The sequence below is a fragment of the Oncorhynchus masou genome, chromosome 25 (assembly GCF_036934945.1).
Source record: "Oncorhynchus masou masou isolate Uvic2021 chromosome 25, UVic_Omas_1.1, whole genome shotgun sequence".
In the NCBI taxonomy this organism is placed as follows: domain Eukaryota; kingdom Metazoa; phylum Chordata; class Actinopteri; order Salmoniformes; family Salmonidae; genus Oncorhynchus; species Oncorhynchus masou.
In genome coordinates this window covers 29,356,942-29,383,391 of record NC_088236.1, presented here as the reverse complement: position 1 = coordinate 29,383,391, position 26,450 = coordinate 29,356,942, and the positions used below count along the sequence as shown (strand labels likewise).

The 26,450-nt window shown below is 49.8% G+C and overlaps 1 protein-coding gene across 1 annotated transcript in view; it reads right to left on the bottom strand.

Moving 5' to 3' along the window:
- LOC135514085 (probable E3 ubiquitin-protein ligase HECTD4) overlaps positions 1 to 26,450 on the bottom strand; it is a 68,616-nt gene that overhangs the window by 8,765 nt on the left and 33,401 nt on the right. Inside the window, exons 6-62 of the mRNA XM_064937279.1 lie at positions 23,028 to 23,166; positions 22,745 to 22,915; positions 22,453 to 22,645; positions 22,075 to 22,236; positions 21,847 to 21,960; positions 21,601 to 21,741; positions 21,208 to 21,440; positions 20,966 to 21,108; positions 20,770 to 20,840; positions 20,534 to 20,639; positions 20,186 to 20,306; positions 19,923 to 20,051; positions 19,436 to 19,560; positions 19,046 to 19,199; positions 18,758 to 18,858; positions 18,404 to 18,608; positions 18,051 to 18,275; positions 17,765 to 17,928; positions 17,350 to 17,595; positions 17,039 to 17,231; positions 16,851 to 16,955; positions 16,676 to 16,764; positions 16,398 to 16,564; positions 15,690 to 15,825; positions 15,420 to 15,564; positions 15,136 to 15,302; positions 14,881 to 15,027; positions 14,531 to 14,715; positions 13,908 to 14,061; positions 13,481 to 13,761; positions 13,208 to 13,397; positions 13,037 to 13,118; positions 12,704 to 12,906; positions 9,691 to 9,826; positions 9,354 to 9,536; positions 8,988 to 9,152; positions 8,297 to 8,466; positions 8,042 to 8,157; positions 7,805 to 7,908; positions 7,500 to 7,661; positions 7,211 to 7,359; positions 7,035 to 7,114; positions 6,703 to 6,866; positions 6,376 to 6,613; positions 5,420 to 5,556; positions 5,175 to 5,301; positions 4,820 to 4,957; positions 4,439 to 4,575; positions 4,180 to 4,340; positions 3,918 to 4,099; positions 3,187 to 3,392; positions 2,943 to 3,073; positions 2,603 to 2,808; positions 2,284 to 2,463; positions 703 to 2,099; positions 372 to 579; positions 54 to 277 (exon numbers count right to left, since the gene is read on the bottom strand). Of these exons, the coding sequence (XP_064793351.1) occupies positions 54 to 277; positions 372 to 579; positions 703 to 2,099; positions 2,284 to 2,463; positions 2,603 to 2,808; positions 2,943 to 3,073; positions 3,187 to 3,392; positions 3,918 to 4,099; positions 4,180 to 4,340; positions 4,439 to 4,575; positions 4,820 to 4,957; positions 5,175 to 5,301; positions 5,420 to 5,556; positions 6,376 to 6,613; positions 6,703 to 6,866; positions 7,035 to 7,114; positions 7,211 to 7,359; positions 7,500 to 7,661; positions 7,805 to 7,908; positions 8,042 to 8,157; positions 8,297 to 8,466; positions 8,988 to 9,152; positions 9,354 to 9,536; positions 9,691 to 9,826; positions 12,704 to 12,906; positions 13,037 to 13,118; positions 13,208 to 13,397; positions 13,481 to 13,761; positions 13,908 to 14,061; positions 14,531 to 14,715; positions 14,881 to 15,027; positions 15,136 to 15,302; positions 15,420 to 15,564; positions 15,690 to 15,825; positions 16,398 to 16,564; positions 16,676 to 16,764; positions 16,851 to 16,955; positions 17,039 to 17,231; positions 17,350 to 17,595; positions 17,765 to 17,928; positions 18,051 to 18,275; positions 18,404 to 18,608; positions 18,758 to 18,858; positions 19,046 to 19,199; positions 19,436 to 19,560; positions 19,923 to 20,051; positions 20,186 to 20,306; positions 20,534 to 20,639; positions 20,770 to 20,840; positions 20,966 to 21,108; positions 21,208 to 21,440; positions 21,601 to 21,741; positions 21,847 to 21,960; positions 22,075 to 22,236; positions 22,453 to 22,645; positions 22,745 to 22,915; positions 23,028 to 23,166 (10,288 nt within the window). The remainder of the gene's footprint in view (positions 1 to 53; positions 278 to 371; positions 580 to 702; positions 2,100 to 2,283; positions 2,464 to 2,602; positions 2,809 to 2,942; positions 3,074 to 3,186; positions 3,393 to 3,917; positions 4,100 to 4,179; positions 4,341 to 4,438; positions 4,576 to 4,819; positions 4,958 to 5,174; positions 5,302 to 5,419; positions 5,557 to 6,375; positions 6,614 to 6,702; positions 6,867 to 7,034; positions 7,115 to 7,210; positions 7,360 to 7,499; positions 7,662 to 7,804; positions 7,909 to 8,041; positions 8,158 to 8,296; positions 8,467 to 8,987; positions 9,153 to 9,353; positions 9,537 to 9,690; positions 9,827 to 12,703; positions 12,907 to 13,036; positions 13,119 to 13,207; positions 13,398 to 13,480; positions 13,762 to 13,907; positions 14,062 to 14,530; positions 14,716 to 14,880; positions 15,028 to 15,135; positions 15,303 to 15,419; positions 15,565 to 15,689; positions 15,826 to 16,397; positions 16,565 to 16,675; positions 16,765 to 16,850; positions 16,956 to 17,038; positions 17,232 to 17,349; positions 17,596 to 17,764; positions 17,929 to 18,050; positions 18,276 to 18,403; positions 18,609 to 18,757; positions 18,859 to 19,045; positions 19,200 to 19,435; positions 19,561 to 19,922; positions 20,052 to 20,185; positions 20,307 to 20,533; positions 20,640 to 20,769; positions 20,841 to 20,965; positions 21,109 to 21,207; positions 21,441 to 21,600; positions 21,742 to 21,846; positions 21,961 to 22,074; positions 22,237 to 22,452; positions 22,646 to 22,744; positions 22,916 to 23,027; positions 23,167 to 26,450) is intronic.

Genomic DNA, 26,450 nt, shown 5'->3' with positions numbered 1-26,450 from the left:
GCATATATCTATTTTGTTGTCTTCAAACACTCATGAGGGGGGGGTGTACCAACCTGCGTCAGTTGGTCCTCCAGCACCTTCTTAGGCGGCCGTACACTAGTGAAGAAGACGTGGAGGAGGTTTCCAGTAGTCTGGGAGTTGATCTGCTCCTTGCTCAAGTAGATGTCTGACACTTTGACAGGCTTGGCTGGTGTGAGGCTGAGCATCTGCTCTGAGTGTACACAACTCTTGAAGATGTCCATCAGCACGTCTCGTGCACTTGGAACCAACTTGTCCCCTGGGAACATAGGAGAAAAGATTAAGACCCCTCCAGATGTAGGACTTTTATCTGTATTGATAGAGTACAGATGATTGAGCCATAAACTACTTACCTCTGAGAGACTTGTTCAGGAAGTAGTCCTCAAGGGCGGAGCTGCCCTGTGTGTCAAACAGGCTTGGGTTGACGCTGGAGGCTGTGAGGATCTCCTCATTGGTCAGTTCCATCAGCTCCTCCTCACCCTCCAGGCTGGATAAGCCAATCAAGTCGCTGCTGTTGAAGAGACTAGCGCGGATCTTTTCCACTTTGGCTCGGGCGCGAACCTACATTCAGGATGTGCAAAACAGATGAAGGACATGCAAGTCTGCCTCCATCAAAGCAAAAAATATATATAAATCAACAATATCAATATATCAAGTTCTTTGTAAAATGCACTTGTGACCCACCTCTATGACAGCATAGCCCTTGATGGGCCGGGCCAAGATGGAGTTACTGTCCAGAGAAGTGACGGTGTACATGGAGCCCCCGTCTGACACAGAGGCTGTTTCTGCGTTGTCCAGAGGTTCCCCCAGGCTGCCAAGACTGCCCAGGCTCCCCGTGCTGCACAGGGAGATATCCAGGCTCTCCTGGCTGGACACCGTGTGGGGATCCAGGGGCACTTGCTGTGGGGAGGGTATGGTCGAGGCTGCAGCCACAGGGGTGAGAGGTGGGGCAGCCAGCAGCTCCTGGTCCACAGAGAGCTCACTGGCGGTGCGGGACACACCCCCCTGAGAGGAGCTGCAGATGGAGGTCTGGCTGGTGGAGGCTGAGGCCGAGACACTCATGGCTGGAGTCAAGCAGCTGGAGCTGTCTGGGCTCTCGTTGCTGGAGAAGGGGCGCCCAGGCTCGGGGGCTGCTTTGCCATCCAGGGGGGTGGACACTCCGGCTCCTGCCTTGGGCTTCTTAGGTTCTTCCTCCTGCAGGGGGATGAAGATCTCGTCCTTGAAGAGACCCCCGTGGGCATGGCAGGCTCTGCGGATGGCGCTGCGCACCACAGCCTCCTCCAGGTGTGTGGGGATGCCAGAGAGCACCAGCAGACGGCTGTGAGCGGTAGGTCCCACCAGGGCCTGGCAGGCGTCCGTCACAGCATCACTTGTCACACTCAGCCCCTGGGGGTCCTTGTTGGCCAGGTGACGGAGGATCATGAGCAGGGTGAGGCCACGGTGGAACCACAGCATGTCCTCAGGTTTACTACCGGCCATGTTGAGCAGGGCGCTGTCGCTCTCTGACAGACGAGCCCTTCCAGCAGAACCCCTCTTCCCTGAGGCCACTGCGGCCACTGCTGCTGCCGCACGCTCCCTCTTCATCTTCACCTTCTTACGCTTGGAGAGCAGGCTGGGGCTCTGGGGGGTCTGGCCTGGGGAGGAGGAGGAGGATGAAGAGGAGTCGCTGAGATTAGGGGCACTGGTGGAGGACAGGGCTCCCACTCCTGAGCACCCCATGTTGAGGGGGACGGTGACCTCAGCTATAGCCAGGCACACCTCCATCAGGGCGTGGAAGTAGGTGGAGAATCTGCTCTGCTCATTCCCCAGGGCCAGGCCACCGCCACCAGAGGAGGAGCCCCCTGCTCCGGCCCCTGCAGTCACCCAGCCCTGGGTCTCCCGGTCATACAGCTTGCGGAGCTCTGTCTGCAGGGCCATGAGCACGGCCAGGCAGGGGTTAAGCAACAGAGCGATGGAGCTGGACAGGCCTGCAGGGCTTTTCCGCTGCTCCAGGTGGTGGATCTTACGGAAGAGCTCAGCCAGCAGATGGAAGGAGAGTTCCTTGACACAGGGGGCCAGATCTGTGGTCCATAACAGCCCACCTAGAACGTCACAGACAGGAAGAGAGAGGGAACAGAAACTCTTAGAAAATAGTGACCAACTTGTTGTCAGCACAAAACAGGATGCGATATTAGTCCCATACAACGAGTGACTGAAGGTTATGTAAAAGATGTAGACGTTGGACACCTCATGGATCGCCATGGAGGCAGACATTGTAGCACCTACCCAGCAGCTCCACCACCTGCAGCAGCACAGACGAGGGCACTGTGTCCAGCTCCTCCTCAGAGTGCTCATTATTCTCCCCTAGCTTCCACGTCAGCAGCTGCTCAGCAAATGCCATAGCCAGAGGGAACTCCAGTGGCAGGGAGTGCAGCACCAGCACCACGCCAGGAGGGGGCGACACCCCTGAGAGAGAGACAGTGAAACAAACCAAGCTATTATCAATACATGTTAATCATTTGAAACAGAGAGAAACATAATTAACATATATATGCTGAAAAGAGTTATTACTGTAAGCCAGGACTAGGGGAGATCAAGCACTCACCCAGTTTGATGTGCACTTTGTCGGTGGGGATGATGACAGTGGGGAACTGGTTGGTAGTGGGAGGGGGGGTGAGGCCTGTGTTGGAGGGTGAAGCATCCAGAGGGTAGCACACCGCCTCCATCAGGTTGAGCTGGCCGTTCCTGCGCACCTTGTGACCAAGGCCATAAACCATAACCCGCGCCCATGGGGCTTTGTACAGGGAGGAGCTAGTGGGGAAGAAAGGAAACGTGAGAGAGGCAGAAAATGGGGGCACTGTAAAGACATCTAGGATGGTCAAGGGTCATGGGTTAAACTTAGATAAAGGTAATTGGAAACAAAAAAGTATGTTAAATTAGCTCACTCTTTGCGGCAGCCTAGTTGGCTCTCTTTGCAGGAGACGATCACGAAGGCAGCACCCGGGAAGTTGACATCCATGCTGACCTTTGACTCTGATACTGGGAAGTCCTCTGAAGTGAACTGCTCTGGTGCATTCTACATAATGGAACAGGGGAAATAAAGATGAACCATATTAAAACAAAAGATCTCCATCCCTGGGGAAATATACATTCAGACAGACTCGGGTCATTAGTTAACCCTGTGCAGACCTGTAGAAAGCAACAGATCTGCTTGGTGAGCTCCAGCAGGCTCTCCTCCCCCTGGTGCAGGGCGCGGGTGATGGCCACGGTGAGCCACTCCCGGATGGGCTGTGCGTTGCCCTGGTAAAACAATTCTGTGGGAGAACAGCTCTGGCCCTGCAGATTGTGAAGTAGAGACTGGGCCACCAGGATGGAGCTGGAGCTGATGGTGCCATCTGCAGGACAAACAGAGAACACTCAGCACAAAGATCATGGAAAGGTTGTCTAATAAATCAGTCTGTGATACCAGCTCGGGTAACACAGTCTGAAATAAAGCACTGCAAAAATGTTGAAAGATTTCTTATAAGCCAGAATGTCACATGCCTTAGGTGACAACAAATCGTGATAGCCACACACAGAGACCTGCGTTTTGAAGTCGGTTCAATAAGATTTCCTGCGGATATTTTGTCATAAATTTCCACCGGCAGCAGGACAAAATCAGTGGACAACAGGTATACATTCAACATTCTGACTTGTAAAGGGACTGTTTGGAATTTTGGAATCTAAATGTTAGAGACGGTAGTGGATGCTTGTCCAGTCTACACTCGGATTCTTAAAAGCAGACTCCAAATCACTCCATTCATTCAATTGTACACCTAAAAATCCATGTGTTATTTCAGTCTCGTCCATTTTCTAACTTCATTCTATTTAACCCATTATTTTCCGTGGATCATCATGTCATCCAGAGAGAGTCTGCTCACCAGGTAGAGGCGGAGCCAGCAGCTGATTGGACAGTAGCTGCAGGTGTTCCAAAGTGATGTCTCTAATGGCTGGGATGTGGAGGAGGCGGGTGAAGGTGTGGGGGCTCTTGGGGGCAAAGATGTTGAGTAGCGCCATGCGGCAGTAAAGCCGAGCAAGGGCACTCTCACAGCGCAGGAGCTCCCTGAAACACAGCAGGCCACGGGGGATGATTTACAGTTCATAGCAGTGTGTTATTTCAGCGTGTGTGTGTGTGTTAGTTACCTGTGGATCTGGATGTTACTGCTGTCGAGATTAACAAGGCCATTGGCAGCAGTACGGCGGGACCCAACAGGGGGACGCTCCAGCATTTCAATGGGGTACCAGTACCTCACCAGCACCCCCTCACTGCGCAGGTACGTCTCTACCTGTACCAGCTCATTCACCTGAAAACACAGACACACACAGTAAATAACAAGAGACAAAGCTTAACTTATTTTCGCTTTGTTTCTATGACAACTGAAGTGAAGTGTTCCACACTCACAGAGTCCACGTCCAGAACCACTCCGTGCAGGCCGAAGGTTTTCAACATTCCTCGGATGGCAAACTTGGGCAGGGCTGTTCCGCCTGTGGTGCTGTTGGTGTTGTTGCTGTCTGGACAGCGGATGACCACGGTCAAACCTGAGACGAGGAAACATACTGTATAAGTAAGGGCAAAGCCGGGTAACACTACAGCCTATATGTTCATAATGATAATTACAAAACATTCTTAAAAGAAAATAGTGCTTCAGTAATTGTTAAACCAGCTATCAGGAAAACTCCTGTGTTTAATAATGTATTTACAGTGAGGGTCAAAGGTGATGAAAACAATAACGGTTCAATAACCGAGGTCTCTGCCATGGTGGTGGGTGCAAGTGCAGGGTACCTTTGCGGACTTTATCGATGGTGAACTTGTTGGCCTCATCCTTGATGTCCTCGATGGTGGGGAGGTAGAGGTCCCGGGGGATGCCCCCGTTCTCTTCATACAGGAACTCCACTGTCTGCCTGGCGATGTCAACCATGCCTGAACAACATTTCAAGCAATAAAAACACCACAAAGAACAAACGTCAAAAAGCATCCCTTCAAAAATGTCAAACAGTGGAGTCAATGGGGAGCTGCTCTTTAAACAGACATACAGGGTTGACCACCTCTTACCACCTGGTTTTCAGGTGAGTGTGAGTGTCCCAAGCTGCTCAAAGAGCAGAGGAGCAGAAACGAGAGACTGAACATAAATCCTCACCCAGCTGCAATGCTCCCTTGATCTGGTCCAGACCGGACTTCCTCTCTGCCTCATTGCGGAAGCGACGGCGGATGGTGGGGAACACCTTGGTCTCCCAGGCCTTCACCAGCAGGGCATAGTGGTCCTCCTGGGTGGGTGAAACAGTACATTCATGCCAACAGTGAAAATCCAGGATACCAAAAAGAGAATGGGTTATTTCAAGTCTCTTCTCAGAACAATAAGCACCAGAAAAATATTCAACTCACCCTGGGAACATCGTCATCATCTTCGTCATCACTCTCGTCGTCAGCGATAGGCGGGGGGTGTGCTTCAGGCCCTGAGGTGACCAGGTTCTCGTAGCTCAGCTCTACCTTGTAGAGGGACGACGAGTCACTGTTGTACTCTGTCTCGACAGGGGAGGACAAACAAAGCCAGTTCTTACAAACGCTACCAACTGGGAGACATAAACACAGACAAGACAGTGAGGGTGAGGGTTAGGGCGGGGTGGGTTTGCAACCAACTGGGGGGACGGGGTGAGGATTAGGGCTGCGACCAAACAGCAAACGCAACCAACTGGGAGACATATACAAACAACTGGGAGACATATACACAGACCAGACAGTGAGGGTGAGGGTTAGGGCTGCGGGGCGGGGTGGGGTTGACCAAACAGCAAACGCAACCAACTGGGAGACATATACACAGACCAGACAGTGAGGGTGAGGGTTAGGGCTGCGGGGCGGGGTGGGGTTGACCAAACAGCAAAGCATTTCTGGGGAACATTTAAGTACCTTACTGTGATTGTTTTCAATTAAAATGGTAAAACATTTCTCAAGGAATAATTTTGCTAGGACTGTCTGAGAGTGGGGAGGAGAACACTGAAAAGTTGCTGTTATTGGCAGAGTGGTTTGGAACTCTTTCTTGTTGGTCTATTAACTAATTTACCGCCTAATGATGTCACTAGGAAGGCCAATACTCCCTCCCACCAAAACAGGCAGACATTTCAGACAGTCTTTTCAAACAGCTCTTACACTAAAAGGATCAACATAATATACACAATTTCACAGTATTATTTAACCTCAGTGAGACAATATATTTAAACACAGGAAAATCACCTTTTTGACTGCACTGGGCCTTGAAGTAAAACAACACATTTTACGTTACGTGACCGGAAAGTAACTGAAACACATGCATTTGGTGAAAGGGGAAAGTGAAAGGAACATACGTTGCTGGGCAACTGCTACCGCGGCGATCCGACAGGGAGGTCCGTGGGATCCAGAGTCAGATGCCACACTAGCACCCGCATCATTGTCGCTGTCAGATGCCATGGCGAATGGGAGGGCCTCGAAGTTGGCACTGATTTCCTCTGCCAGGTCAACACAAAAGTCCGCAGCATTGCGGTGTGCTTGGCCCTCTGCGTACGCAAATGCCCGGCAACCAAAGTTGGCACGAATCTTTGTGTTCTAAACAAAATGCAAAACACACCATGATGACATACAGGCTGCATTAATTAGGCTTTATCTTGTTTAACTTGTTATCTTGTTTTACCCACCTTCTTCTGAATGTGCACCAGAGGCCACATGCCCCCTGCTACATCCTCCAGGAAGGGGCTGAGGCGGTGGCCGCAGTAGGTGAAGTAGACCCGCCCTTTAGAGACCTGGCCAGGGGGTGGAGGGGTGCCCTCAGAGCGCTCCCAGCCAATGCCCGCCACATCCCCTGTAAGCAGGAAGAGAATGGTCACCATCCAAGATACAGTTCAAAATCAGATGTTTCACCAAAATGTTATAAATATGCAATACACATTAGTTCCATAAGCAAAAACAGTCAAAAATAGGAGGTAGGTGATATTATGAAACTAGATGAGAGGATTGTTTCCCATCTCACCAGGAAGTAGGGCTACGTCCAGCCTCACACTCTTCCACTGCAGCAGACTGGAGCCATTATAGTGCACAGCCCTGCCATTACTGAAAGGGAGAAACACAGAGACAGCACTCAATCTTAGACAGGGCAGTGAGAAACCTCACAGAGATTACATATGTCAAATCCATAGGAGCATATACTTGTGAAAGAGGCAGGTGCCAACAGGGTTGGTCCATGCTCCGTCTCTCTTCTCCGCCTCTGTGGCAAAGCCAAAAGACACAATAGGGCCGCTGTCGTCTTCCGAGTCTCCATAGGAGACAATCTCTATTTCCCAGTAAAAGGAAGGAGCCTACAGGAAAAAGGGGGAGAGGAATTTAAAGATTCCAAATGAGTTAGCCTGCTTCATAAGCATGCAAAACTGAATGACCATTAATATAAAACCTAGCATGTGCCATTCCCAAGACATCCAGTAAGTGTAGGGGTGCCCACCTGAACAGGTACAGGTGAGGTGGCATAGATGAAGGTTCCCCTGGGCAGGCCTCCTCCAGCGCTGGGGTCGGCCAGGAAGGTGACGGAGGTAAGGCGAGATGAGAACATGCAGGCACGCACTGGAGGGAACACCCTGGTTGGACTCCATGTAATCTCTTTGGGCTAGGGAGAGATATAGTCCGGAGCAGAGAGCGTTACAAGGCTCCACAAACTTTAAACTGAATCCCTTCATCCCTCAAAAAAATCCTAGTATGGTTTTGTGTCAGTTATTCGATCAGTAGATCAATGAGTACAGCAACACCCACCTGGCACCTGTCTGTCTGGAGGGGAGGGGGTGGCGGTCGAGCGCAGTCTCGGTACAGCATCCTCACTCGCTCACACTGTGCCTCAACCATGCCCAGACGCTCCCCTGCACAACACAGCAGAATCAATACTACGGTCATAGAGAAAATATGGCCAGTAAAAGTACAGTCATGCTGCATTGTAGAAGTTGTGTCATCATTGAGCACTATGCTACTGGGTGAGAGTGGGTGGTCACTCACCAGGACTGCACTCCTGGGCCACTAGGTTAAGCACCTCCACAGCAGCAGGACACTGCTGAATGAACTCTTCACAGAACGAGCTGTCCTCCAGGAGCTGGGCCATCACCAGACATGCCCTGGGAGCCAAACACAACAGACACATTTAAACCTGCACACTAACTAAGCAAAACAAATGTATGACATACAGGTGCAGACACACACTTGGAGGAGCAGCAAAACATCTTGACCGAGGTAATTTCCTCCTTAGTGATTTACCTGGTCCTGATTTCAGCCAGCAGGCGGACAGCGGCCATGACAGGACTAGAGCCATCTCCTGAGGCGGGGAGGGAGGTGTGGATGGACAGACTACCTTCCTGTGGCAGGAGCATGGACTGTACCGCCTGCACCACCTTCTCTGTGATAGATAGCTTGTAGAGGGGCAGCGCCTGGGAGAGAGAGGGGGAGAGGGACATTGATGAGAAGAGAACATTAAATGAGTCTACTGCCATCATGCATTAAAGCCTTATGTGCACTTGCATCAATTCCAGTCGATTTACATGTGTTAGTTGTATGTGTTAGTTGCACGTGTTAGTTGTATGTCTTAGTTACATGTGTAAGGTGTATGTGTTGGTTGCATGTGTTGGTTGCATGTGTTGGTTGCATGTGTTAGTTACATGTGTTAGTTACACGTGTTAGTTACACGTGTTAGTTGCACGTGTTAGTTGCACGTGTTAGTTGCACGTGTTAGTTGCACGTGTTAGTTGCACGTGTTAGTTGCACGTGTTAGTTGCACGTGTTAGTTGCACGTGTTAGTTGCACTTGTTAGTTGCACGTGTTAGTTACACGTGTTAGTTACACGTGGTAGTTACACGTGTTAGTTACACGTGTTAGTTACACGTGTTAGCTGTATGTGTTAGCTGTATGTGTTAGTTGCATGTGTGACTTCTCTAACCCTCCCTGTCCTTACCTCAGAGCGGGGAGTGCAGAGGCGGGAGATGGGCACCGTCAGGATGTCGGAGGCCTTGCAGGCCTTCCTGTACTCGCAGGAAGGGAACTTTACTGTGGCGAGGCCTTCCTGCTCATTGATGGACATGACCAGGCCCACGCTGTCCAGCACTCCTTTACCCACCACCTGAGGAAGCAGAGGGACCATGAAGAGAAACATTCACTGATAGACCATTCACTACTATAGATCTTTCTGCCCACAGCATTATTGGCCTGGTATAGTGTTATTGACATGTGAATGTTGGCATGTGAATTTCAGAGACAGGTACAATTTGTATTGCTAAGTCTTCTATTGGATCTATCAACTTCTGCTCATCTCCTAACCCACCTGGACCTCTGAGCCGATCTTGATGGTCTCCTTGAAGCCTCCGAGGGCGCAGAGTGCTGCCACAGCCTGCCTGCCGATGGCCTGGAGTTTGGCCAGCTTCCTGCTGCTGCTGCTACCGTTCTCCAAGATGCTCTCAGCATACTTCCCCAGCTGTGGGATGAACATCAGTGCTCTGGACAGCACCTGGCACAGTCATCAACAGCGTTAAATCCATGTGTTATCACTATGACCTTCATATACAGTATATTCTTAGAATTACATGGATCTAGCATCTGCAAGTAGATCTTAAAATGGCTGCAGCTGCCTCTAAAACCTATGCATTCTGATGGTGCTTTACCTTCTCTGCAGTGCTGGTCCAGATCTGGGCGGTGTTGGACTCGGGAGCTGTGAGCAGGCTGTGCAGCAGGGCAATAACCTCAGCAGCCATACTGTTGGCCACATGGCCACTGATGAAGGGCCTGATTGGGTCGGACCTGAACAGTGGAGGGAGAGAGGAGACCGCTCAGAACCACTATCCCCGGTGTTCTTTTATTTTTATTTTTACCTTGACACATTTTTCATTATTAAAAGGTTTCTTTATTATAAAAAATACTTTGACATTTTTGGGGTGGTTATTTCATTCCTAGGCTTTTTTCCCTTCTCTTTAATTTTTTTTTAATATCATAGGCATGCAATACCATTGACAGCTGTTACAAATACGCATCCCACAATAGGGGAGTGGGAGCTAAAGGTTCATTGTCCCCAAGAACACCTAACCATTTTCAGCCCACTACCTCAGTGCGGTGGACACACAGAAGCGTACAAACAAGCAATTACCCTAACAAATTACAAAGAACATAAACATGAATTACATACAACAAATACCACAATAAATACAACTAAACAAACAAAAGAACAAACAACTACAATTATCATACGACTGGCGATCCAGGAGCACCTTTCCTTTGTCTATGAAATCAAATCAGGCCCATCCCTCGACGACCTCCCACTTTCTTTTGCAATCAAGCCTTCTAGTGTATAATAGTGTTCGACAGTTCTTTTAAAAACTCCAATACTAACATGTTTGTTTTCTGAGTTTTAAAAATTAAAAACTTCCCCAGCTGAGCCAAGAGATTTTATATCGTGTTGCATCTGTCCCTTAAGTCACCCAATGGAACTGTTTGTGGAGAGATCAAAAACAGGGAGGAACCACTCTTGTACTTTTGTCCAAAAGTTAGCAACTATGGGTCATTATCAGAAGATGTGGAACAAAATCCTCTACTTCCACACCACAAAAAAGGCACAAATAAGAATCTTCAATCCCCCATATTTGTAACTTTCGAAGACCAAACAAACACGTAACAAAAACAGAGGGTTGAAACCCAACCAAAAGAGCGAGGAGTACCTTGAATAAAAAACACACGCACAATGATTAACACACGGGGTGAGACCCGTAATCATCTGCGCAAACCACACGGGCACGAAAGCCCAAAACACACAGCACAGGTACTCACACACACACACACCAATGGACACTGTAACAATAATGGACAGCACCATGGTGAACAAAGGGCACATATATACAAATACAATCAGTGGGAATAGGGGCCAGGTGTGCGCAATGAACGTTCCAGAGGGATCCGTGACAGTAACATAGTAGAGGGATCCGTGACAGTAACAAAAATGTGTACAATATCTTCAATTGAAACATTCAGATAGTGGAGTCTAATGATGTTTTATAAATCAAACCAAAAACCTGCTTCTAAGGGATGGGTATCAAAATTATACATTTTTACAAATTTTCTCTCGTTAATATCTGAGATTTAATATGCCTACAAACAGTTTCTATTTTCTTTCCCTTAACTTTTTCTTCCATTCCATTGGAATTTTTTATTTTATTTTTCATCTTTATTTAACCAGGTAGGTTAGTTGAGAACAAGATCTCATTTACAACTGCGACCTGGCCAAGACATACAAAGCGACAAAAACAACAACACAGAGTTACACAAACAAACATACAGTCAATAACACAATATAATAATCTACTTACAGTGTGTGCAAATGTAGAAGAGTAGGGAGGTAAGGTAATAAATAGGCCATAGAGGCCAAATAATGACAATTTAGCATTAACACTGGAGTGACAGATGATGATGTGCAAGTAGAGATACTGGGGTGCAAAGGAGCAAGAGGATAAATAACAATATGTGGATGAGGTAGTTGGATGGGCTATTTACAGATTGGCTATGTACAGGTACAGTGATCAGTAAGCTGCTCAGACACCTGATGCTTAAAGTTAGAGAGGGAGATATAAGACTCGAGCTTCAGTGATTTTTGCAATTCGTTCCAGTCATTGGCAGCAGAGAACTGGAAGGAAAGATGGCCAAAGGAAGTGTTGGCTTTGGGGATGACCAGTGAAATATACCTGCTGGAGCACGTGCTACGGGTGGGTGTTGCTATGGTGACCAGTGAGCTGAGATAAGGTGGGGCTTTCCTTCGCAAAGACTTATAGATGACCTGGAGCCAGTGGGTTTGGCGACGAATATCTAGTGAGGGCCAGCCAACGAGAGCATACAGGTCGCAGTGGTGGGTAGTATATGGGGCTTAGGTGACAAAACAGATGGCACTGTGATAGACTACATCCAGTTTGCTGACTAGAGTGTTGGAGGCTATTTTGTAAATGATATCGCCGAAGTCAAGGATCGTATTCTTTTGCTGCCAGTAACTGATTTGACTTATGATTTGTACCTCCACTGAGTAATTAGGAAAACCTTCCTAATATTGAGGTGTACCATTCTAAGTGCTAAACATTTTGCTAGAATACGGGTGTCACAGCACAATAAAGCGAGATGTCTCCAGTTGAGGTGTACAGGGCTTTTATATTGGCCATTTGCCTCATGCTCCAATAGTAATTGTAATGCCCTCTCTTTGGGTTGTTGATAGTTCTCCCTGTTCAAATGAAAAAGCATGCAAGCAAAGGTTCTTTGATTTCTGTAAAAAAACATTTTTACCCATTCAGAAAGAGTTTGCCATTAGTAGTAAATCATCAGCTGTCAACCTCTCATAACATAAATACAAACATTATCCTAAGTGGATATTATCATAGTCTTCAGTGAAGATGACATTACAATCAAGTTCTGAAAACAGGGTTGGATGCTCCTCGAAATAAAAAAATGAAATATTGTACTTGCACCTGTAATATCTAGTGGGGTAATAATAAATGAAGCCCTACAGAGGGATGCAGTTATGTGACAGTTTTCTTATGTTCTACTAGTATTACTAGTGGAACAGTGTTATGATAGTTTCTAATCCACTAGTATTACTGTTATGAAAAATGCATAATCTAACGTTTGCACAGCTCGAGTCAGACTGACCTGGCCAGTTCAGAGTTCCTGTCCCGACACACAGCGGTCTGAGCGGTCTTCTTCTTGTCCCCCGTGGTGACTCCTCCAGCAGCCTCCTGTGCCAAAGCCTCCACAGGCGGGCCCACGCTCACTATCAGCCCAGACTGGGCCCACTTATTGGCCTTCCTCAGGGCGGCTGCAGCCTCCTCTGTGATTACCTCACAGCTACCACTCTGGTGGGGTGAAGGAGCAGATCAGCCAGGAATAATGGTATGATTAATGAACACGCCTTCACAAGTAAAAATGTTTCTTTCACTTAGTGACAGCCAAATGACATATGAAGCCACATTAAACAGGCCTGACCTTGGTCATGTCTCTGTCCATCTTCACCACTTTCTCCATGTTTGCTCCAGTTCCAAGGCGGAATGGCCGACCCTCTGAACTGCTGCTGGCCACCAGAAAGAAGGTGTCAGAGAAACTTTATGGATGGTTTGGCACACAAAAGGTGTCAGGAGGTATTATGATGAGTCTTACCTGAGCAGTGGCTGGAGCACCTCATGAGAGGACTGGTCCTCCCTCTTGTGGATAAAGATGGACAGTTTTCCATCCACAGCCTCACTCTCCTCCCCCGCATCCTTATCAGACTTCAGGGTTCCTTTGGGGCTGGAGCGGCTCAGGCTGGTGTCTGGCTCCGAGGAGCTGGGGGACAGCAGGGTCTGGCAGCCTGGTGAGGGACATGGTTTTAGAAAGATCACTAACTGAGACCAGAGATCTCCTGACCAACATGTCGAGACCAAAGGCTCCTACCTGGTACTACGTAGTCAGCCAGCTTGGCCAGCAGCAGGGCAGCAATGCGCGAGGCGGGGTCGGCGGCATCCTGCTGCTCAGCATCCAGGGTGTTGATGGAGTAGCTCCAGGCGGGCAGCGCCACGTTGCCACAGTCCTCCACACTCATCAGGGGCAGGGCAGCGCGGCACAGCTGCAGGATGATCAGCACCAGCTTGGGAGACGGCCGCTGGTCCAGCAGCAGGGACAGGAGCTTGGACACACAGGCTGGCTGGCTCAGGATGGCCTTCCCTATGTGGCTCCTGGAGAAGCACCAGACAGTCAGGAATAATTAGAAGACAAAAACCTAACAGTAATTTCTAAAACACAGAACACGAAATAAAATTGAGCCCTCATGTTGATAGAGGAGTTTGTTTAAGGTGTTGTCTTGTTGTCTGGTGGTGTTTACCTGGACAGGTCGTTGAGCAGGCTGAGGACATCTTGCAGGGCGTCGTTCCCTGCTGCCTGGTTCCCACAGCACTCTGTGGCTCTGGCCAGGTGGTTGGTCAGCAGGCTGGATACCTGCCGGGCCAGACCCGAGTGCACCGCATCTGTTGAACCACCTTTAGAAAGGGGTAGAAGGATTTCTGTAGTAGCTAAAATCACCACACTAACTATTATTGTAAATATAACACTTATGTGAGGTTGCATCTTAAAGTCTGATCATCTGTATTCAAAGGTCCTCAAAGATGAAGTCATACATATGTTTCTGATCATAAGCTATTTCAAATCCACCCATCTTTCCTCTGGTTTCTGAATTAGTGGCCCAATTCAACTTTTGTCAAGCTTGCCTAACTTTTACAACTATTCTTCTGCATCTTGTCCTCACTTTGATAGTAGACCCTGAAGACATTGAGACCGTCTTTCAAACCTTCCTCTTCAGCTAAAGGCACAGTGCAATATCAATATATTGGAAACTGAAATGTTCTTACATGCTCTGCTTGAGTGCTGAAGTTCTCTTAATTTCTTGGAGTGAGCTACCTGCTTCACAAGCGGATAAGTCCCCCACCCTCAAAAAATTATATTGCATACCTTCCACCTTCTCCCACTCAATGCAGCGGTTGGCCAGCACCTGGAAAGCAGCCCAGGCCATGGTGGCCACCTTCTGCTTCTTGGTTTGCTTCTCATTGGAGCTGCAGTCCCTCTGGCCACTCAGGCTGCACAGGCGGTCCATGAGCTGGACCAGACCACTGCGCACCAGGCACTGCTCCTCACTCCTACAGGTACACAGGACCAGACGGGTTGGGGTTTGGAGGATGGCAATTATTGGAAGTCAGGCATTTTTGGGTGCCAGGAGAATGAGTTAAGTTGTTTGTTACAAAAGCAGTTACAAAACAGTTTTCCAAGAGTAGCATGAGAAAGATGGAGAATTATTTTCTTGCCTGGTATAGGGGATGGTGCAGAGCATGCCAATACTGTTAGCACAAGCAATGGGGTAGCGGGCACATAGTGACACTACAGACGTCATGGTCTCCCCAAAGGCCTCCTGCACCTGCTCCACCATTCCCCCACAAGTCAGCTCCTCGATCCTGCAGAGGACACACACAGATACACATACATTTAGAAAACTACATTTTCTTTCAGAATGTTAATTGATGATAGGTTTGTGTGTGAGTGTGTCTGTGTCCATCCCTTACCTGGGCCCTCCCTGCAGCACCATGGTAACAGGGCCCACCAGATGAGTGACCCCGCCCACCCTGACTGCAGCGGTGAGCAGCTCCCTCATGTGAACCAAGGCCTGCTTCCTCGTGCTGCCACGCCTCCACCGTGTCTGAGCCGCAGACAGGAAACTGCTGCTGGACACCTGGAGGAGGAAGAATTAGGGTAAAACATGAGTAGACTCATCTTCTTTAATCATTTGACACCAAAAACAATTTCAGTGTGTATGTGCAGTGACTTTGTGGCGGAGGGCTGGACTTACAGACTGGTCGGGCGTGGTCCCAATGAAGGCAAAGAGCTGTCCCAGCAGCACACTGTACGTTGGCTTGTCCCGGCTGTCCTCCATGGCTAGAGACTGCAGCAGTGTGAAGGAGCTACTGCGGTGACTGGTAGGGTGGTGTCGCCTCCTACAGTAGGGGAGGACAACAAAGTGGAGGGGTGAGTACTCTCTCCATTCATCATCAACTTAGTGTAGTTACACTTGTAATCCACTTTCTTGGTGTCATCAAAAACAGTTCAGTGTACAGAAAACCTTTGGCTGCTGTGTGTGAACTCCAGGTCCTGGTTGGCGATCATTTCCAGGTCGGAGGGTGCAGACATGCTGCGCAGGAAGACTGGCTGCTTCACCCCGGGGACCACCGTCTTAGTGTCTGACACAGACTTACAGGCTGCAACAACAAAAAGACAGTATTGGTTACCTCTATTTCATCATACTACATGCAGGCAGTCAAAGTAAATCAGGGAGGGCTATAGAGGAGCAGGTGTAAGCTAGAGAAGTGTAGTAGGTTGGGGAGGTACAGTAGCTGGGGAGGTGCAGGTTGGGGAGGTGCAGTAGGTTGGGGAGGTGCAGTAGGCTGGGGAAGTGTAGTAGGCTGGGGAAGTGTAGTAGGTTGGGGAGGTGCAGTAGGTTGGGGAGGTGCGGTAGGTTGGGGAGGTGCGGTAGGCTGGGGAGGTGCGGTAGGCTGGGGAGGTGCAGTAGGCTGGGGAGGTGCGGTAGGCTGGGGAGGTGCAGTAGCTGGGGAGGTGCAGTAGGTAGGCTGGGGAGGTGCGGTAGGCTGGGGAGGTGCGGTAGGCTGGGGAGGTGCGGTAGGCTGGGGAGGTGCGGTAGGCTGGGGAGGTGCAGTAGGCTGGGGAGGTGCAGTAGGCTGGGGAGGTGCAGTAGGCTGGGGAGGTGCAGTAGGTTGGGGAGGTGCAGTAGGCTGGGGAAGTGTAATGTAGGAAGGTGTAAGTTTAGTTGTACCTGGCGTGCCAGCAGGCGTGGTGCTCAGGCTCCTGCAGTGAGGAGCGATGGTGACGTGGAGCAGCAGCTCTGTGCGGTTCATCAGGCTCTTCACCAGGGCTTTGGTTTTGGCCAGCGGCACACCACTCTTCATGTGGACAGAGTTCACCTCCTGGAAAAACTTCTCCCTGTGGACAAATTCAGATGATCACAAACCAGAAGACAACATGGTCTTCGAAAGCAGTGTAGATGTTACCTCATCAGTCAACATCTGTATTGTCACGTCGCTCTTCTCTTACCTCAGTGTGAGGACAACGTTTTCCAAATCACTGCAGTCCAGTGGGACCTCTTTTAGTGAACACAGCAATTCTAGTTCCTTCATTTTGTTCTGGGGAAACAAAACAAATTATGTGAGCTGAACAGTGAACAATTTGAAGAGAATCTGTGGAGAATTAGAGGTAGAGGGATGTGCACCTCAAAGAAGTGGTAGTCATGGAAGAATGGAGCATTGTTCTCCAGCTTTCCCTGCTGAGCTTCCTCCACCTCGTTCTGCCACTTCTGTTCCAGCTCTGCTACACTCTGAGGGGGGGGGGCAACAGACAAAGTTATACACACATACACACACTTGGAGAGGGAAAAGCTGAATTGTGCCACTTGTGTACCTGCAGCTGGCGCTCCATGGCATTGATCTTCTTGAAAGTCTCGGCCATGATCTTACAGAGCAGGTCGTACTCCTCAGCGTGCTCCTCGCGGTACTGGAAGTTGACGAGTGACTGGAGAGCATCCACCAGCGTCAGGTGCTTTATCACACAGGACACTATGACCTCCTCCATAACGTCTGGCCTGATCACCTCCCTGACACGGGAAAGTCAGAGAGAAAGGGGGAGAAAATGATAGACAGTAATGACTGGTTAAAATAGAATTAGGATGGCAGTTGTGCAAGCCTGCCGTAGATATCGTCACCCCTTCTCACTTGATGCTGGGACGGAACTGTGGCCGCCCCCTGCCGGACACCTCTCGTAGCCGGCCCATGATGCCTGGAGGCAGGCGGATACGGGGCAGGTCAAAGTAGGCCCCAGGCATGAGGCCCGGGGGAGGGATGAGGACATCAGAGGGGTAGGTGAACTCCTGGTCCTCCTCGATGGTGAGGGGTAAGGGTGAGGGGCTGGGGGTGAGGGCTGGAGAGAGGGCACCATTAGCCTCCACCTGCCATTGGCACCTGAAGGAAACACAAAGCAGAAACACAAAGCAGCCTCTCACACATGTTATTTTACAAATGTATTCTTATACATTGGTTATAGCTGTGTACGACTGTGCTTCTATATTGCAGTGCATTTGTGCTATCTATAGGGTGGGCTCTGTATCATTCTCCATTTATGCTGTGTCACCTTTGGAGCAGCTTGGAGCAGAGCAGGTCATGGCAGGCGTCCTCCTCTCGGGTTACTTCAGGTCCATTGTATAGGATGCGGAGCATGGAGCAGGCTAGTACAGACAGACCCAACGCCAGGTCTGCCAGGAAGGGGAGACCCCCAGAGACATCCTCCGATGACTCCTGGAGTGGGAAAACAGAGACAGTTCAATGTAACACTGTAACAACGTCTGGGTGTGTATGTCCAACATGGCAGCAACATGCTAGAACTCATGCAGTTTTTTCAACTCCACAGCTGTGTGTACCTGGGCTCGGACAGTGCAGGAAAACCCCCACATGGCTTTGTCTGGGGTGTTGTGCTCACGCCCACTCCTCATCTCAAAGGAGAACGTCACTGTGTCCCCCTCCACCTTGACCAGGTCTTTGGGCCATCCTGTCCCTAGGACACTGCGACTGCCATAGCCCAGAGTGTTGCCTCCATACTCAGTAACCTTGCGACTGTTAGTGTTGGGCCCGGCATACATCACCAACTGGAACATCAGAGAGAAAAGATCAAGTAAATACTATTCCTCATAGAGCTTTGCAATACTAGACATGTTATGCCATAGCTTTACCAGGGAAATATGATGTGGGGTGTAGAGGTGCAGTGATTGGTCACCTTGTCGTAGTCGTACTGTGAGGAGCAGCGGGAGTCGAAGCGCAGGTAGAGGCAGCGTGCTCCTGGAATGTGTACCGTCTCTTTGAACTTATAGTTGTCTCGCACCGGGTGGACCGTCTCCACCGTCTTCCCAGCAGCCCACGGGGCAGGGATCTTCAGGCCTGTTAGGAAGCCTGGCTCCTCCCGCTCATCTAGGATTCTAAAGCTGGAGAAGGACAGACCGTCATTGGCGACAGAGGAAGTCGTCAGGGACAGAGGAACAGTCGTCAGGGACAGATACACAAACACACTTGGAAAACCAGGCTTATGGTCCTGATAAACCTGGCCTACACAGAGGACCGTGTGTGCACTTACTTGTCATCAGCAGCAGCAGGCGTCTTTTGGCCCAGCGGCCCTCCTACCAATGGAGTGCTGTCAGTGAAGAGAGGAGACTGGGTCTTGAGCAGCAGAGCAGTCTGGGAAATTACCAGGGGAAACCCATATAAATATATACTCATTCTCCTTCCAAATTATCATCAACCTTCATTTAACAATCACCATATGCCTACACATATTCCACCACAGAAACTAGAGATGACGGCCACAAGTTCTAAACCAGAGAAGAATATCAGCATTGAGGTGAGACTGTTTGAGTGCCCCCACCTGGCTGGTGTAGAGGACTAGCTGCACTAGTTGGGGCATGAGGGCGTCGGCGAGCGCAAGTGTCTGCAGGTTGGGATGCATCAGAGAGGTGAGCAGAACCGGCAGCAGGTGCCCCAGCATTGTAGCCTTGGTAATCTGCTCCAAGCCCTTCAGCCTGCGGCCCAGGAGGAGAGGAAGAGTAGGGACAAGGAGGAGAGAGAAAGAGGAAGAAAGAGAATGAGAGAGAAATGTTAGATGAGAGGTATGTAGAAGAAGAGGTAGTCAAAAAGGGAACACGCAGATACACAGGCAACAGGTTGAGTGCTTAGGGGTAAGCAGACAACAGGTAAAATGACAGGTAGACAGGCAACAGGTAGACAGTAAAGCAGAGAGGGGAGTGGTGATGGTCACCTGGTCTCTCGGTCGGTGATGTCACTGTTGATGAGGGCAGTGGTCACCTGCTGCAGGCTCTCCAGCACCTCGTCACACCCCACCAGGATCTTGGTGGCCAGCGACAGGATACTGGTCTGCAGCTCCTGGAAACCACACACAGAAAAGGCAATGCTTCCGTAACAGTGCCTACTTGCTTACAACAGGAAAAACAACTACATGAATTCCCCAGAAAATGTACAGTCGCAGCTATACTATGTGCCTGTGGGTAAGAAAACAAACACCCATAGATAAAAGCACTAAGAAAAAAGGGCTTACTGTTGAATATGCTAAATGGGGTGGCTATGCTGTGTCATGATTTCCTTGCTCCATTGCTGCAGCAATTGAGGCCGCTCAGAGAGAGAGAGAGAGAGATGGAGAGCGAGAGAGAGAGGAAGAGAAGAGAGGGGCGGACATATGGACTCCACATGGACAGACAGCAGTAGGGGTATTTAAAGGGGGTGTTTACCTGTACCTTCATTGTTTCCCCTTGTAGGGAGTTGTCACTGTCGTCGTTGTCGTCGGGGCGGATCAGAACAGTGTTGCTAAGCAGGTGGTTCTGAATGGCCATGAGGTAGCGCAGGCTTGATGAGGCCACCTGGTAGAAGGGAAGGAGGGAAGTCGGTATACAAGAGATAACACACAGTCTACTGCTGATTGGACAACAGACGGTCTGACCAGACAAAGCCCAGTTGATCCTCGGTGTAGTTGAGCAGTGACAGAGACACATACTGGCACAGTGGAGAGAAGCTTCTGGAAGTCATCCCTGGCGACAGTCTGACATTTGGTGATAAGACGGCAGGATTCACGGACAACGGTCTTCAGGATGCTGTGCAGGAGTTCATCACTGAGTCTGACGGGGAAACACAGGAGAGAGATGCTCAGACTGATTCAGCTGAACAACCCTCTAATACAGAGACAGTGTCATATTGCATTATTATTATAGAACATTTTATGGCATCAGGTTACTCAGAAAAACCCTTTAGCTCTGGTTAGGGGAGGAATTGAGGGTTATTTTTCAAGCAGGAATGCATGAAATTACGAAGTGTTGAGCAAAACTCTGCAATAGCTGTGCTCTACCTGTAGTGGTCATCTTCGTCACTCCCAAATCGATTTTTCTGCAGCTGGTCAGCCAGGTTGGTGAGGATGACATCACGGAGCTGGGACAGACCACTGTTCCTCTCCCCTAAAGATCACACAGATACACACAGACCACATTCAGCGATTCCATTGTACCAGATACAAGCCCTATATGAAGATGATTAGAATGTGTTAAGAGTGTGCATAAAACCCAATGAGTAGGTTGCAACTATCACCTTCTGTCAGGACCAGCTTCAGCAGGTTGTTGAGTTCAGACTCCCCCTGATACAAGGTATTCAAACCCGAGCTACAGAGAGGGAGAGATAACCGAGACAGTAGATGCCAATCAAGGGACCGATAGTTGTCTCAAAGTCCAAGTCTTTATGTGTGTCCTGTGTTTATGGTTATGGATTTGTGCTGTACTGTGTTTACCTGATAGCCAGGCACACTTCTGCCTGGATCTCTGGTCCGATCTGATCCACCGGTGCCATGAGCAGCTGCCACAGGAGCAGACCTGAACGCCGCACGCTCTCCCTGTTCTGCTCCGACTGAGGGTTGAAGAACCTGAACACCACCTGAACGGCAAACACCAATGTGTAAATATGAGTGATTAGACGTCAGTTGGACTCCAGGCAGCATCACAGCAGCAGGCTGGATCTCCTGCTCCACCGTACCTGGAATACTACCAGGATGCAGCGGATGATGCAGCTGTCCCCATTGACCATGGCTTTCTCCATGATGTCACAGATGCTGCTGAAGTGGCGAGCATCGATGGGGTGCTGCTTGCCCAGGAGGGTACCCAGGGGCAGGCTGCTGCTGGCTGCCAGCAGGTTGAGCTGGTGGATGCACATAGCGCCCACATGGTGAAGCAGCTGGTTGATCACCTCACCGGTGGCCACGGTCTCCTCTGCAGCAGGGAGAGAGAGGAAATGAGGGTAGTAACTATTAACTGCCTGATCTCACGTGAATGAAGAAGCTGGTTCAGACACTATTTAGCCTATGATTCTGCAGCACATCACTTGAGGTCAGCGTCGATTGACAAACAGGATTAGGGCTGTTTTGGTTACCTTTGGGTTCTTTGATGACATTGCTGACGCCAAGCCTATGGCACATGTGATGGAAGGCCTGGTTGCCAGGGTTACACCACTGGTCCATGTAGTCACTGGAGCAGGTCCAGATCAAGTTGTTGAGGGCGTCATAGCAGGCTCCTACAGCACATAGGAAAGGGTGCAGGGGTTACAACACAAATAAGTGCTGCACTTTATACATTTCAGCTCACATAGAAAAAAACTAATTCCTGAACAGGAGCTTACCTAGCCCTGCCACCTGGGCACCCCTGCCCAGAGAACTGCCAGGGGCATCAATGAGGTCTGCCCGGCTGCTGAACTGACCATCAGCTAGGTTGAATACCAGACTGGACGAGAGGACTGATCAGAGAAAGAGAGGAAAGCAGTCAACAAACATGCCATTGACAGTAGAAAGAAAAGAGACTTAAAAACACAACAGAGATTCCCAGTGAAGATGAACACGTCTGCTCTTACTTTTCAGGGAGGACAGACCGCTGGTGCCTCCAAACAGGGAGCGTGTGGTAGAACTGCCAGACACGCCGGGCGGAGACGCCAGCATCACCAGAGAGGTCCCACACACATACATGGGCGTCTTCCTCAGAGTCTTCAAAGGGAGGCCACAGCTAGTGTTCACTGCTGTGGAAGAGGAGCAAAGACATGCTTCAACACACAACATAAATATACAGGACTAAGGGACGTGAAGTGTGAATTGCACAATGTGATGAGGATAATGGATTCAATCATAATTTTCACTGCCTGGTTATTTCACATTTAATTGAGTGTGAAACAATGTGTACAGTAAAGATATCTAAATAGTGTGAGTGTATTATGACAAGTGAATGTGAGTATTACCGGACTGCTCCTCCTTGACAGTGTTGGAAATGGCAGAGCCGGTGAGAGCGGCCAGCGTGGCGGAGTGGGAGGCGCGGAAGCGCGACATGCGACTCAGCAGCAGCTCGTTTAGACACTTGGAAGACTCGCCCTCCTTCCGTGTCAGGATCACCCTCTCCTGCAGGACGTCTGCCACACACAACCCTGTCTCTGTCTGCACCGGGAGGAGGAGGAACAGAGGGGTGAGAGAGGGGAACGAGGGAAGAGCTTTGCTAAGCATTGTTGAGAGGCAAGATTAAGCATGCTCACTTACCGACAGCTGAAAGACATCCATGAAGATGGAGTGGCCTTTCTGGGTCTTCTCGTTAAGGCTGGCGGGAGACCACACCCAGTACAGGTAGGTTCCATCTGAGCACAGGTGCAGGGTGGTCATGCTGCTGCCCACAGGGAAGTGGTGGGCTGGCATTGACACGATCTGGCACGCCTGGGACGGGTAGAAAGAGCACAGTCAGTCTTTTAGTGGAGATACACAACTGTGTAATTTGGTCATCATAAGTGACGTCATGAAGCCTGTCACTAGATGCCAGCTGGCGTACCTGAAGGGTGAAGGGGTCGATGACGTGGCACAGTTGATGGGGCTTGAAATCAAGGGAGGCGGGGCGGTGGAGAAGGTGGCCGCTGCTGAACACCACCCAGCCCGCCTCAAACTCCTCATTCCGACAGTACACAAACCCCCTGCACAAACACAAAACCAGGCTCTCCATTTCCTTTGACATCTTGCTCAGAAAGTGAAATCAGAGGGGGATTTCCAGTAGGGCAGAAGAAGGGAACAGGAGGTATCCCTGTGGCAAGGGTATTTTAATGTGGCACTCTCACTTTTTGGGAGGGTAGATATTGTAGATAGATTGTGGCTTCCATCAATGTAATTGTCTGCATAATTTCCAATCCCACCCCATACATTTGTTTGTGTGTGTGTGTATATACACATATACACACACACACAGTAGCAGTCAAAAGTTTGGGCACACCTACTCATTCAAGGTTTTTTCTTTATTTGAACTATTGTCTACATTGTTGAATAATAGTGAAGACATCAAAACTATGAAATAACACACAGTAATCATAGTAAGATATAGTAACTGCATGGAATCATGTAGTAACCAAAAAAAGTGTTGAACAAATCCAAATATATTTTCAAGATTCTTCAAAGTACATTTACATTTACATGTAAGTCATTTAGCAGACGCTCTTATCCAGAGCGACTTACAAATTGGTGAATTCACCTTCTGACATCCAGTGGAACAGCCACTTTACAATAGTGCATCTAAATCATTTAAGGGGGGGGGGGGTGAGAAGGATTACTTATCCTATCCTAGGTATTCCTTGAAGAGGTGGGGTTTCAGGTGTCTCCGGAAGGTGGTGATTGACTCCGCTGTCCTGGCGTCGTGAGGGAGTTTGTTCCACCATTGGGGGGCCAGAGCAGCGAACAGTTTTGACTGGGCTGAGCGGGAGCTGTACTTCCTCAGTGGTAGGGAGGCGAGCAGGCCAGAGGTGGATGAACGCAGTGCCCTTGTTTGGGTGTAGGGCCTGATCAGAGCCTGGAGGTACTGCGGTGCCGTTCCCCTCACAGCTCCGTAGGCAAGCACCATGGTCTTGTAGCGGATGCGAGCTTCAACTGGAAGCCAGTGGAGAGAGCGGAGGAGCGGGGTGACGTGAGAGAACTTGGGAAGGTTGAACACCAGACGGGCTGCGGCGTTCTGGATGAGTTGTAGGGGTTTAATGGCACAGGCAGGGAGCCCAGCCAACAGCGAGTTGCAGTAATCCAGACGGGAGATGACAAGTGCCTGGATTAGGACCTGCGCCGCTTCCTGTGTGAGGCAGGGTCGTACTCTGCGGATGTTGTAGAGCATGAACCTACAGGAACGGGCCACCGCCATGATGTTGGTTGAGAACGACAGGGTGTTGTCCAGGATCACGCCAAGGTTCTTAGCGCTCTGGGAGGAGGACACAATGGAGTTGTCAACCGTGATGGCGAGATCATGGAACGGGCAGTCCTTCCCCGGGAGGAAGAGCAGCTCCGTCTTGCCGAGGTTCAGCTTGAGGTGGTGATCCGTCATCCACACTGATATGTCTGCCAGACATGCAGAGATGCGATTCGCCACCTGGTCATCAGAAGGGGGAAAGGAGAAGATTAATTGTGTGTCGTCTGCATAGCAATGATAGGAGAGACCATGTGAGGTTATGACAGAGCCAAGTGACTTGGTGTATAGCGAGAATAGGAGAGGGCCTAGAACAGAGCCCTGGGGGACACCAGTGGTGAGAGCGCGTGACGAGGAGACAGATTCTCGCCACGCCACCTGGTAGGAGCGACCTGTCAGGTAGGACGCAATCCAAGCGTGGGCCGCGCCGGAGATGCCCAACTCGGAGAGGGTGGAGAGGAGGATCTGATGGTTCACAGTATCGAAGGCAGCCGATAGGTCTAGAAGGATGAGAGCAGAGGAGAGAGAGTTAGCTTTAGCAGTGCGGAGCGCCTCCGTGATACAGAGAAGAGCAGTCTCAGTTGAATGACTAGTCTTGAAACCTGACTGATTTGGATCAAGAAGGTCATTCTGAGAGAGATAGCGGGAGAGCTGGCCAAGGACGGCACGTTCAAGAGTTTTGGAGAGAAAAGAAAGAAGGGATACTGGTCTGTAGTTGTTGACATCGGAGGGATCGAGTGTAGGTTTTTTCAGAAGGGGTGCAACTCTCGCTCTCTTGAAGACGGAAGGGACGTAGCCAGCGGTCAGGGATGAGTTGATGAGCGAGGTAAGGTAAGGGAGAAGGTCTCCGGAAATGGTCTGGAGAAGAGAGGAGGGGATAGGGTCAAGCGGGCAGGTTGTTGGGCGGCCGGCCGTCACAAGAAGCGAGATTTCATCTGGAGAGAGAGGGGAGAAAGAGGTCAGAGCACAGGGTAGGGCAGTGTGAGCAGAACCAGCGGTGTCGTTTGACTTAGCAAACGAGGATCGGATGTCGTCGACCTTCTTTTCAAAATGGTTGACGAAGTCATCTGCAGAGAGGGAGGGGGGAGGGGGAGGAGGATTCAGGAGGGAGGAGAAGGTGGCAAAGAGCTTCCTAGGGTTAGAGGCAGATGCTTGGAATTTAGAGTGGTAGAAAGTGGCTTTAGCAGCAGAGACAGAGGAGGAAAATGTAGAGAGGAGGGAGTGAAAGGATGCCAGGTCCGCAGGGAGGCGAGTTTTCCTCCATTTCCGCTCGGCTGCCCGGAGCTCTGTTCTGTGAGCTCGCAATGAGTCGTCGAGCCACGGAGCGGGAGGGGAGGACCGAGCCGGCCTGGAGGATAGGGGACATAGAGAGTCAAAGGATGCAGAAAGGGAAGAGAGGAGGGTTGAGGAGGCAGAATCAGGAGATAGGTTGGAGAAGGTATGAGCAGAGGGAAGAGATGATAGGATGGAAGAGGAGAGAGTAGCGGGGGAGAGAGAGCGAAGGTTGGGACGGCGCGATACCATCCGAGTAGGGGCAGTGTGGGAAGTGTTGGATGAGAGCGAGAGGGAAAAGGATACAAGGTAGTGGTCGGAGACTTGGAGGGGAGTTGCCACCCTTTGATGACAGTTTTGCATTCTCTCAACCAGATTCATGAGATAGCCACCTGGAATGCATTTCAATTAACAGGTGTGCCTTGTTAAAAGTTAATTTGTGGAATTTCTCTCCTTCCTAAAGCATTTGAGCCAATCATTTGTGTTGTGACAAGATAGGGGTGGTATACAGAAGATTATTTTGTTAAACGACCAAGTCCATAGTATGGAAAGAACAGCTCAAATAAGCAAAGAGAAACGACAGTCCATCATCACATGAAGGTCAGTCAATGTGGAACATTTCAAGAACTTTTAAAGTTTCTTCAAGTGCAGTTGCAAAAACCATCAAGTGCTATAATGAAATTGGCTCTCATGACGACAGCCACAGGAAAGGAAGACCCAGAGTTAACTCTGTGCAGAGGATAAGTGTTCGATTTTTGGTTCTATCTG